We start from the raw sequence: 13,103 nt of genomic DNA, 5'->3' as shown, positions 1-13,103 counted from the left end.
TAAATAAAATTTCCCTCATTGCACACTGCATGGTGTTGCATTTGCTCTCTAGAACGTAAGTGTATCTTACTGTTGCAATACTACAGAGCCTGGTTGACCATAAGATTAATGAAAAAGCTCAGAAGATATATAATGTGATCTATCAAGTTATTTGATTGGTCAATATTTCTTGTGATTTTCTAAGGTGATTTATCATTGGTCAGATCTATATGTTTTTAATTTGAACCATCAATCATCTTGTTTTGCTGCCATCTTGAGTCCGCGAAAATTACTTACAGGTTTATAGGGTGACCACCTATGTTACCACTGATTGCTGGTCAAAGATGAAGGAGACAATTATGCAGCATTGTTCCTTTAAGTTCGTTAAACCTACTTTTAAATGAGCGTCCAATTTTAAAGTAATATATAGAGGTATATCGTGTATTATGTGGGGTACCTTCTTTAATGCTTAGTAATCTCAGTTTACCAGTCAGATGGTATATGCGGCACAGCTTCTTTAGTTTGTCTGAGTAGTCTAAATTTACCAGTCTGTGACCCTGAAAAGAAACAATTTAACGGACTAGCGTCAAATGATGTGTAAAATGTAGACTTGGTCATCTAATCCTACAGATTGTTATATTGTCGTCCAGTCGAGCGAACTGAGAATGATGGCTTCTTAAATTGCTTTCCTCGTCTGTCTGTATGGGAGCTATATTCAGCTTCGATAGATTTTGTCCTTTTTCCTTTTTTAGTCGACCTTCAGCCGCAAATAGACAGGGTGCCATGTACTGTATGGACTATTGGTACAGTTGAAAATGGAAGAAGTGAAATACTGTTTGAGCAATCTTTCGCCTTGATTGAAATGATGTCATTCATAATTTACCTTCTGTTTTGGAAACACATCTTAGAACCCTTACTTTTTAAGATCAAAATGCTCAAATACTATGTCTTAGAAATAATTAAGAAGGCAGAGACGTGCCAGTTGGACTGGGCCAGCAAGGAATGGTCACATCAATATCTTGCATAGAATAGGGTCTTCTATAGCAAGACCCTAGGATATCCTACAAACAGTGTTAGAAGTTAAGACCCTAGGATACCCTAGAAACAGTGTTAGAAGTTAAGACACTAAGATATCCTAGAAACAGTGTTAGAAGTTAAGACCCTAGGATATCCTAGAAACAGTGTTAGAAGTTAAGACTCTAGGATATCCTAGAAACAGTGTTAGAAGTTAAGACCCTAAGATATCCTAGAAACAGTGTTAGAAGTTAAGACTCTAGGATATCCTAGAAACAGTGTTAGAAGTTAAGACCCTAAGATATCCTAGAAACAATGTTAGAAGTTAACACCCTAGGATATCCTAGAAACAGTGTTAGAAGTTAAGACTCTAGGATATCCTAGAAACAGTGTTAGAAGTTAAGACCCTGGGATATCCTAGACACAGTGTTAGAAGTTAAGACACTAAGATGTCCTAGCGCGAAGATCGTTTCAATTGATCGCAATTAATATTCTCCATGGTCACTTTGTGTCTGGGTGATTCAGATCAGATAAATAGCTTTTATTATGCAGTATATCATATCGATTGATTTGACCTCTGATGTACCTCATAGCCTTGGTCATCCAGTACTTAAATTTGTCATTCATTGACTTTTCTGGATGATAAATTGTCAATTTGAGTCTGGATGAATTAGATTAAATTTATAGACCATATTTTCCAGTATTTATGATGTTTACTAACTGGTCTGACAGCTGTAAATTAGACTGAATAAAATGGCGAGCTGTTCGGTTTATAAAGGATCTTCCTTTCTCATTTTTTTAGTCGTTCAGATAGGACAATAAACCGAGGATCTTTGTGTTACAGGCTGTGCACGTAAAAGATCCCTCGACAGTTTGAAATCGAAAAAGAGCAGGCTAATGCCGCTGTCCTGGCAAAATTTCCCTCATCGCACCCTGCATGGCGTTGCCCGTCTTCATTAGCCCACATGGTGCAGAAAAGTAGGACGTAAAATTTTCATATTTTCTGATTAGTTATTTCAAGTAATTTTGGAATATTCTCGTATCATTATGACCGTTATAAGAATGATTTAGATTTCCTAGAAAAATTTCCCTATGGAGTGAAGGAATTGTTATTAATAATTGTTTGTTTATGGATTCTTAATCTATTTTCTACTGTAGAACTCATTAGGGACTTCCGCGACTCTAACCTGGATGACATTTGAATACTATTAAGGAGAATTTGTCAGTCTATGTAAGATTAAATAAGGTAGAAGCGATCTAATTCTCCTTACTGGTGACATTATAAGCACAAATGACAAATGTTTCTAAGTTTCGGGATCATCGTTTAAACCAGTATAATAAATAAGATACAGATGAGACTGTTGTTCACTTTATCCAAATTCTAGACAGGGCATTGGTAATATTAAAGAATCCTGCACCCCCTTTGCCCCTCCCTTGAAAAAGTTCCTACATCTGTGAAAGTGAAATATGTAAAGCTTCTGCCTCTGGGTAAGACATTGTTATTATTTTGAATCCTGCATGCATACCTCTCATTCCCCAAGCAACACCCTCCTCCCCCACCCTGAAAGGTTCTGCCTCTGCCCCAAGGACAGTGATAATATATATTATCTACCGTTGTTTATTCAAATATTTCTATAATAAATTGATAACCAAAAACTGCCTTAGGCTGTTCAGAATCTCAATTCCATTCAATCAATATTAGTTTTCTATTAGAATTGACACTGATATAATGATTGTTTCTTTTATATAAAATGAAATGAAATGGAATTTTATTTTCTTTCGTTTTGATGTACCCTAGTGAGCTAATGAAATGAAATGGAGTTTAATGTCTTACTGTTCTGTATCTTATTGGACTAATGAAATGAAATGGAGTTTTATGTCTTACTGTTCTGTATCTTATTAGACTAATGAAATGAAATGGAGTTTAATGTCTACTGTTCTGTATCTTATTGGACTAATGAAATGAAATAGAGTTTTATATCCTACTGTTCTGTATCTTATTAGACTAATGAAATGAAATAGAGTTTTATATTCTACTGTTCTGTATCTTATTGGACTAATGAAATGAAATAGAGTTTTATATCCTACTGTTCTGTATCTTATTGGACTAATGAAATGAAATAGAGTTTTATATTCTACTGTTCTGTATCTTATTAGACTAATGAAATGAAATGGAGTTTTATATCCTACTGTTCTGTATCTTATTAGACTAATGAAATGAAATGGAGTTTTATATCCTACTGTATTGTATCTTATTGGACTAATGAAATGAAATAGAGTTTTATATCCTACTGTTCTGTATCTTATTAGACTAATGAAATGAAATGGAGTTTTATATTCTACTGTTCTGTATCTTATACGGCTTTTGAAATAAAATTTTGTTGTGTATCTTAGCTAGCTCGTGAAATGAAATGAAAGGGAGTTATTCACACAAAAAAAAGAAGGGACACAAGAGAATAAAAGTGATAAGTTTGAAGCTGTCAGGTTTTTGTAGGATATTTGATGTTTATCTATGAGTTACGTGTGGAATATCGGTTGATATTTATTGTTTTAACGAATCAGTCAATATAACCACGGTAATTCATGTTCAGAAGTATTAACTGAATATCTAAATATAGTAACAAATAAATGAGAGAAGCCTCTAAACCTCTGTTATTATTCGATGATTAATATCAAGGAAAAATAAAGGCTGTTACGTATTTAAAGATGGGTTCCCTTATTTTTATTTATGCTAATACTTATATGAATAGAAAGTAGAGGTGTTCTAATGACTTGGAAAAATACCAGTTTGTCTCACATGTCTATAATTAATTCATAGAAGAGAATTACCACAAGAATTCCAATGAGTGACTGATCAAGAAAGATCAAAAAATCTTTTTTATTTGTTTATCCAGACTGTATATACCTGGTGCAGTGATCCCTCTTTGACATTCTTACTGCCTTTAATCACCCCTCTCAACCAAATCACCTGAGAATCAATCATCATAACGTCACTTCCTATTTGTAAAGACGATGTCTAGGAGATGAGAGGTTGCTTGTCAATTTGGTGCTGTAAGGTTCGAATCTTTTAGAAATGGATGTAAACCATTGAATCAATAGTAAAGTATCTTGTATAACACCTAATATTGATGAGAAGATATAAAATATGTCCCTTTGAAAAGTCCATATTGAAATTACCATAATAGAAAGATGTTTGAAGTAGAAATAAAAATAAAAAAACCAGTTCAATCAATCTTTGACTCATTAATACAACTCTTGCTTCCTGTTTCACATGTCCTTCAGTTCCATCACGGAAGATTCCATTCATTAAGATTAGAATAGCGCTCACTGAACACTACTTAATTTGTAGGCTATTCACAGTGTTTTCAATTGAAAAAATGTTCGTTTGAAGTATGCTTTTAACAAGATAGTTTTATAAGTGTTTACTTCAGGAAAAGCTTTGACATCTTTTGTACTTCAACACCAGTGACTGTTGTACTGGCCACATAGTTACAAGTGGTTTGTACTGGTCACATAGTTACAAGTGGTTTGTACTGGTCACATAGTTACAAGTGGTTTGTACTGGCCACGTAGTTAGAAGTAGTTTGTACTGGTCACATAGTTACAAGTGGTTTGTACTGGCCACATAGTTACAAGTGGTTTGTACTGGCCACATAGTTACAAGTGGTTTGTACTGGCCACATAGTTACAAGTGGTTTGTACTGGCCACATAGTTACAAGTGGTTTGTACTGGCCACATAGTTACAAGTGGTTTGTACTGGCCACATAGTTACAAGTGGTTTGTACTGGCCACATAGTTACAAGTGGTTTGTACTGGCCACATAGTTACAAGTGGTTTGTACTGGCCACATAGTTACAAGTGGTTTGTACTGGCCACATAGTTACAAGTGGTTTGTACTGGCCACATAGTTACAAGTGGTTTGTACTGGCCACATAGTTACAAGTGGTTTGTACTGGCCACATAGTTACAAGTGGTTTGTACTGGTCACATAGTTACAAGTGGTTTGTACTGGCCACATAGTTACAAGTGGTTTGTACTGGCCACATAGTTACAAGTGGTTTGTACTGGCCACATAGTTACAAGTGGTTTGTACTGGTCACATAGTTACAAGTGGTTTGTACTGGTACAGTAACATCTTAAACATGTTGTAGGCTCAATGGCATATTAAGGTCGTTGGGTATCATGTGACATCATTTGGTAACTGCTGCTGTACTGGCCACATAGTTACGAGTTGGTTGGTAACCAAATGGCCAGTGATGCTGTGGTTACTAAGTGATGTCACATGATGTTATCGTCATACAATTCAAGTTATATAACTAAGAGTTCATGGTATATGATGTTATATTTGATATAAACTCAGTGTTCAAAAGGTTAAATCAAAACAGTTAAGCAAGGGCTTTAAGTTATATTACTTGGAGTTCAGAGTATATGATGTTTTGTTTTATTTACACTCAGTGTTCAAAAGGTTAGAACAGAACTGTCTGTAACCATGAGATCAATGGGTAGACTTATTCCACTGTTCTGGAAACATTGCATTGCACACTGCATCGGACATTAAACTCTATTTTAATGAGGTGTAGAACAGTAGGATATTAAACTCCATTTCATTTCATTTTCATCATCCAAATGTGAAAGTGAAAGTAGAAAGTAACACGCCTTATGAAATGATTATATTATAAGATAATAAAGTGTTATAATATACTTATAATGGTAGTTAAAATACACGTGGGTGGAAGATCTAACAGCTTCCAACATAACTAGAAAGTTTACATACAGCACAGATACTATAGACTTGAAATAACTTAGTCTCTGCCAATTTTATACCAACAGGAATCTTGTCTCCCATCGTGGGGGAGAAAGTGGTGGGGGGAGTATGTCCCAGTTTTATTAAACAGGAATCTTGTCTTGTTTCCCGGTGTACAACTATATATAAGTTTTGGTTTAAGGAGGAGTGGGTGCCGGTTTTATAGAAATACTGAAATGGTAATTGTGACTAAATCGGAACGGAATATTGCCCCTCCCCCCACCCTCTCACACCTTCAAATTTTTCATGACTTGACAGAGGCAAGAATTGTCTATGAGCCTTCTTTGAAAAATTTGTAGCCCCTTTCTTGGCCCTCTTACCTAGTGATTCATATAAATGCAACTGGTTATAATTCGATAAACCCTGCTCTAGAACCCTACAGCCTAGACAGCAGGTCTATTTGGCAGTCTTCATTAACCAAACCAGCACTCAATTCAGATAATGTAAACATGATAAAGATTGCTCTGGTAAAAACACCAGTATTTATTTAAACTAGCAAATCATCTGTTTAAGAGGAAACACAGTTTTTACATAATCAAAACACTCATTACATTTTATTGTTTCATAACCAAGGGCAATAACTCTTGAGTTCATTATACCACAGAGCTGTTGTAATTTAAAGTAACTATGACCCAGCTTATACTGCTCTTTTGGAGGGGCCACATAGCTAATATTATTCACTTGACTAGTGGTATTTCTGCCTGAGAGTCCACATAGCTAATACTGTTATTTGGTTTATCAACTCAACACCTCTTTCTGAGAGTCCACATAGCTGATTATATTTATTTGGTTTGTCAAGTCGGAGAGTATCTTGTTATAAACTGGCACCATAAATCACTAATACTGACAGTCTGATTGAGCCTATCTTTGTCTACATCTAGTGTGATTCTAACACCAGCTTTCATTCATTATTCAGAACATAACACTATTAACGCAATCAAATTTAGCGTTATGTGTCGTCTGGCAATAGTGGGGCGCGTTAACGGGACTAATAACCCACGGCGTATTAACACGTTATGTATCTCTATTATCGTTAACATTGATTACACATTGACCGATTCACTCACTTACCATCACAACAATTGATTTGATTGGCTGATTAGTGTATGAATACAACATTTAAATCAAGGGGTTAAGCAGAAGGCAAAAGGCCAAGCATTGTTCATAAAATTTGCCAAGAATGTCATCATCAGGGGTTGTTTATTAGGTTTATTGTGTTAGCCAGATTTGAGCCAGGAATTTTCTGTAATAGTCGGAATGTTTTCTTATTGTGACAAAAAAAGAGCTCGATTAGTTACGCAAATATTTGGCATTCCAACAATACATTTTTATTGGTTTTACTCAGCAATCCCCTTCAGAGAGTCCACGTCAATGTTGTTAACTCTGTATCCCTTTTAAGAGGATCCACAAAGTAAATGATGTCCTTTGTAGAGTGTTCATATAAACAATGTATCTTGAGTCTGTCAACTCTGTATACCTTTTAGAGAGTCCACAAAACTAATAAAAACTATTTCCTCATAACTACAATGGTAACTGAACTAAAAGTATATCAACTCTACATCCTTTTTAGGGAGTCCACATAGCTTATTCTTTAGGTTTGTCACTTAATATTCCTTTTAGAGTGTCCACATAACTTTATTTTTATTAAACTGAAAGTATATCAACTCTTAATCTTTTCAGAGAGTCCACAAAGCTAAATATTTTTATTTTATTGTATCATTACCCAAGAAATTCAACCTTCTGAAAAGTGATCAAGAAAATGTATCATAATTTAATGTACTAGTATCAACTCATAGTCCTTTTAGAGTATCCACATAGCTAAAATATTTATATTTTATTATTCCATTACCTAAGAAATTCAGCCTTCTTAAAAGGGATAAAGGAAATGTATCACAAGAAAATGTACTTATACAATATATCTTGAATCTAACGACATGTTGACAAAAGATAAGATGACTACATGCAGTCAGTCTATAAGAAAAATGGCGACAAAAATAGACATGGTAACTATTATATTGTTTCCATGGTAACAAAGAAATTTTTCCCTTTAATAACCCAGAATCATTATCCTTCAGTTATTATAGAAGATCAAAATATAATCTTCACGATTTCTCGGCTTTTTAAAAAATAAATCAACAGGGAGTTAGACCTGAAATTTCTTTTTTTCAATTTACTAAGGCTCATCTTCAGCTGCTGACATGTGTTTCAGATATGATATCCTCATCAGGACAGCTAGTAGGCTTATTGGAAATGGAGGTTAATGTTCTACTAAACATGAATTGCCTACATAGAGCTCATCTCTTGCTGCTAACATGTTTTAGATATGAAACCTTCATCAGGAGAGGGAGTATTTCCAAAATAGTTGTTTGAACAAAGTAGGGACCACAGAATTGTCAATGGGCTCAAAGCACCTCACAGGGGTAGGGGAAAAAGCAGAGCCAGCATAAGTTCTTGTCCTTACCCCCTACACTTACGACACCAGCCTCGGCCAGAACATTCTCTATCAAATTTATAATCCTTCTCATTGTCCAGCATGATTCCCTAGTAATAATATTTACATAGACTCGAGAACAAATAAACACAAATCGTGAACACAGAATTTCTGTTTTGATGGCCAGTGGAATATAATCATTATATACATAATCCTTATTATACAGCCTAATTAACTACTCTCCATTTCTGAAGAGCTACTTGAAGGGGAGATAACTCGATGTTGAGATCAATCAGACGGATTGATTAGTGTCATTCTTTGTTAGAGATGTGCGTCTGCTTTCACCATGCTTCCAGCCATCATCTTTACAATGTAAAGCTATTACGAACTTTGGCTTATACCTTGTTAGCAATAGCCACCTTTCTCGTATAACAGAATGCAGCGATTTGATTGGATTGTATACCGGCGAATACAGCCAATCTGAGCCCTCAACAGAAAGACTGTTAACATTATGGCTAAGTGATTACAACCTTTCTGTCAAGGCCTCTGATTGGCCGTATTTTCTAGTGTACAATCCAATCAAATCGCTGGATTAACAAACTTCTGTGATACGAGACTGCAACTGAATTGAAGATTCAAGCCAACAGGACTATCAAAGAACATTTAAGTTGATTCTCCAAGAGTTTACATCTTATTCTCGCAGCTACTTTAAACTTTGGACCCTAGAGCTTATAACTGAGCATTAACATGTTTAATTTGAACATCTAGAGGGGATATAAAGTTGGCGTGTACTAAAGTAATAATCACCCATGAATACAATTAAACGCCTGCTTGAGTTTACGACCCCATAACGGCCCACTTGATAATATACTTACACATCTTTATGTGGCGTATGGATATAAAAATTGTACAATATAGTTCTGGCACGTTAGTTGGAGGTATGAGAAGTTATGATTTATTTAGTATATCAGTCTTAAAGGGATTAATCGGGAAATTTAGCATGGAGTTTTCCAAATTGTTTATGTGTATCAGGGACACTTATATCATCAATTTACACTATTCCAATTTTCAATCAGACGTCTTGCAATTCTTGACTAGGGAATTTCAAATTTCAAATTTATTGATAGTTGAAGGAGATTGGTTAATGTTATGTAATGAATTTTCTAGAAAGTTTGTGAAAGAGAAACCATAGTTTTAGATTGGTCTGTATAGAACTAATGGTTGGTTCGTAATGGAAAGAAATCATAGAACTGTGGAGCGATTGTTAGTTTTATAAATCTATTAAAATTGATGACACTATTGGTATTTTATATTTTATTTACCCTTTCCGAGCAGAAACAGACGCCATTTTATTTCACGGAGCCACAGTGGCTCAGTGAGTTAGACGCTTGCTCTCCCACTTGAATGTCCAGGGTTCGATTCTTGCATAGGTCGAGATGATACCTTCAGATTTTTCAACCTGGTTTCCTCCTGTCAGTGATGCAGGTAAGAGAGGCTGACATGAAAAAAGTATCTAGTCGTTCAGGTGAAACAATAAACTGTGCTACAGGCTGTGCACGTTTAAGATCCCTCGACAGTGGGAATTCAAAAAATAGGAGGCAAAACTCCATTTCATTTCAACTCCCACTCTCGGAATTCTTTACAAAACTCAACTGGTGATAATCGTAAGATTTGTTCATATTTTTTCTACAAAATACAAGCTGTTCTACTTTCGTTTTATCGTTCCAGATTACAATGAATCTAAATTTAGTCTCAATACACATAAATCTTGATGATAACAGAGAAAAAACGAGACAAAAAGAAAGAAAAATGATTTATTTCAATAAAAATGAGTTAATGTATTACAAAAACAAGAAAAGAAATTCAAATATTTTACATTTTATTCTGAATTATTCATTAGATCTATTTAATATTCCAAATCATTATTCAGTATCATTAATCAAATAAAAAAAATCAAATTCATTACTATAATTCATTATTTTAAATCATTATTCAATTTCATTATTCAAATTCATCATTATTCAATTTCATTATCCAATTTCATTATTCAATTTCATAATTATCAAATTTCATTATTCAAAATCATTATCAAATTTCATTATTCAAAATCATTATTCAAATTCATTCTTCAATTTCATCATTATTCAATTTCATTCTTCAATTTCATCATTATTCAAAATCATTATTCAAACAAACATATCCTGATGATATGAATAATGATTTTGAATAATGATTTTGAATAATGTATATAAGATTTTCTTCTGTTGTAATTTGAAAGCAGAAGTATAGAGACTCAGAAAGGTTGGCAATTCATCGATGAAATATATTGACATTTTGAAATAATTCCTTTTCCATTTTTTGAGTGAGAATCAGCCAATATTTATTTTAGAGTCCAACAAAATCAATGTATGCTAGAGGTGTGCAACTGGGCAAATAAATAAAAATGACTGGCAAATATGAAAACTGGAGGACACAGTCAAATCAACAATCTAGAGCTCTGGCTAGTTAATTCAGTCAAAAGAATACCGGTTGTCCACAGCTCAAGTTAGACATAACTGGTACATACAACCAAATACAGTCTAGAGCTCTAGTTAGACATGACTGGTACATATAACCAAATGAACAGTCTAGAGCTTAGTCAAACAGACTGATGAATACAGTCAAATCAAGAGTCTAAGGATTCAAACAGACATCAGAGAGCTCTAGTCAGGCTTTACACAAATATACAAACTTTAATTAATCAGACAACTGGCAAACACAGTCAAATCAGCATCCCTGATAAAAAGCTGTCTTTTAGAACAAGAATAGAAATAAATTCTATTTTTACGTGAGCTGAACAAATTCATCAAATTCCTATTACTGTTCTCTTGAAATCTAGTTAGCTTATTTAAACAGCTATAGCTAGGGTCGGATTTACACAGAATTAATAAGATAGATGACTATTATTATCAACAGGTGAAGTAGAGTAGAGAATACTCAATACTAGTTATCTCCCTTGATCTTTTAATATAACACCAACAAAATAACATTAGTTTTATCTGAAGTTAAGTTAAGCCCACGTCATGTGACTGACTTAATAAGTGTAATAAGTCTACAAATCTTGTTAGAGGTTTTGTCTGAAGGCTTTAGTTCTATCATGTTTAAAGTCATTGTACCAGGCAGGGATATTGTGTTGGTTCTTTTTACCGGACAAATTGCACTGTCATAATGTGTACATTTATTTATGATCATTAATGATCTTTGTCAAAGATTATGATTAATTTTATTCAAGTTTCTTATTTAAAATTTGGCAGATTTTTTTTTTCAATGAAGTGCTACCAGACATAGCTTAAAAAATCATCTGTCTTTAAGCCCCACCTTTGGTGAGCAACCAATTTTACTCATCCCTTGGCTGCTAGCTTAATACAAGCACAACTCTACTGAAAAATAACGACTAATTCTATCCTTTTCTTCTTCCAGGTTACGGCCACTCTACACCTCAAACGATTGGTGGAAAAATATTTTGTATGTTTTATGCGTTGGCAGGAATTCCATTGTGTATCGTCATGTTTCAGTCTGTTGGTGAACGCTTGAATACATTTGTGACGTTTCTTTTAAAACAATTACGGAAGTGTTTTAAAATGAAAAATCCTGAAGTTTCTCAAACTAATTTAATATTAATAACTATGAATTTATCTATGATAGTGTTAACTGCAGGTGCTGCGGCGTTCACGTCCTATGAAGGTTGGCAATACGTGGATAGTTTATATTACTGTTTTATCACCCTAACGACAATCGGGTTCGGAGATTATGTGGCGTTACAGAAAGATAATGCTCTAGAAACAAAGCCACAATATGTAGCGTTCAGTTTAATATTTATTTTATTTGGACTTACTGTGATTTCCGCTGCTATGAATTTATTAGTGTTGAGATTTTTGACAATGAACACGGAAGATGAACGGCGGGAGGAATTGGAGGCTGCTGCCGCGGCTCAGGGAGCTGTCCGTTTAGAAGGGGACATAATAACTGCTAATGGAAATGTGGTTTCCGGTGCTCAAGAAACGCCAGAATTTAATGACTTAGTGTCGGTGTGTTCGTGTTCGTGTTATAATTTACGTTCGAAATGTCGTCCAAGGTATAAAGTAACTCGGGGACCAACGAAAATCGGACATCTTTTGCCAATGCAGTCTGTGTCTAATAAAGAGGACTCTCATAGTTGTGTAGAAGACACTAACTCTTATTTCCAAAATCAATTAAATAAAAAGCGAGCCTCTATTTGAAATCAAGGGAAATAATTTGCTGTTTATCCTGTCTTTCATTGAGAGTCGTTGGTTGTGTCCTATTCCGTATCTTAACGTCATCTTGGTCGTTTTCGATAATGATTACCTGTAATGGGAATAATGCCTGGAGGTATGGAATCCAATGATATATATTTTAAGGAATGGAAAATCTGCTGATATAAAGATTGTTGATTGCATTTGGTTAGCCAGGTGTGTCTGACTGGTGCTTGTTGCTGTTGGGATACATTTTATTCAAATGTTAGTTAATGTGCTATCTGGAAAGAGATTGTGAAAAGATACATCTCTTCCAACAATAGTATGTTTGGTAATGAAAAAATTGGGATTAGGGCCTACTTATTCATGGCACTCATGTGATGGAAAGTTCTAGAGTCTGCTGGTCTTCGAGAACGGAAAATAAGCTGCAGGCCTTATGGAAAGATACTGCTTTGTGTGCAGATTTCTTGTGGAGATTTCAGAATGGTTCACCAATCCATGGTCTTTGCTGGAAGGGCACAATGTTGTGAGAATGGTTGGTGTGGAATGTGTTAATCATTGAAGTTATGATTATAAAGGTTAAGCGCCATCTACTCTGGTGTCTGCTGATGCCAAGAAGGA

The 13,103-nt window shown here is 34.6% G+C and overlaps 1 protein-coding gene across 1 annotated transcript; it reads left to right on the top strand.

Moving 5' to 3' along the window:
* Window positions 1-9,665: 9,665 nt before the first annotated feature.
* On the top strand, window positions 9,666-12,488 carry LOTGIDRAFT_167587 (hypothetical protein; the record flags this gene model as incomplete). Its single annotated transcript, XM_009065077.1, has 2 exons — window positions 9,666-9,714; window positions 11,689-12,488. 2 exons carry the CDS (start codon window positions 9,666-9,668, stop codon window positions 12,486-12,488), a joined length of 849 nt encoding a protein of 282 aa, XP_009063325.1.
* Window positions 12,489-13,103: the final 615 nt, after the last annotated feature.

The sequence above is a fragment of the Lottia gigantea genome (assembly GCF_000327385.1).
Source record: "Lottia gigantea unplaced genomic scaffold LOTGIsca_67, whole genome shotgun sequence".
In the NCBI taxonomy this organism is placed as follows: Eukaryota; Metazoa; Mollusca; class Gastropoda; family Lottiidae; genus Lottia; species Lottia gigantea.
This window is presented reverse-complemented; position numbering and strand designations above follow the sequence as displayed.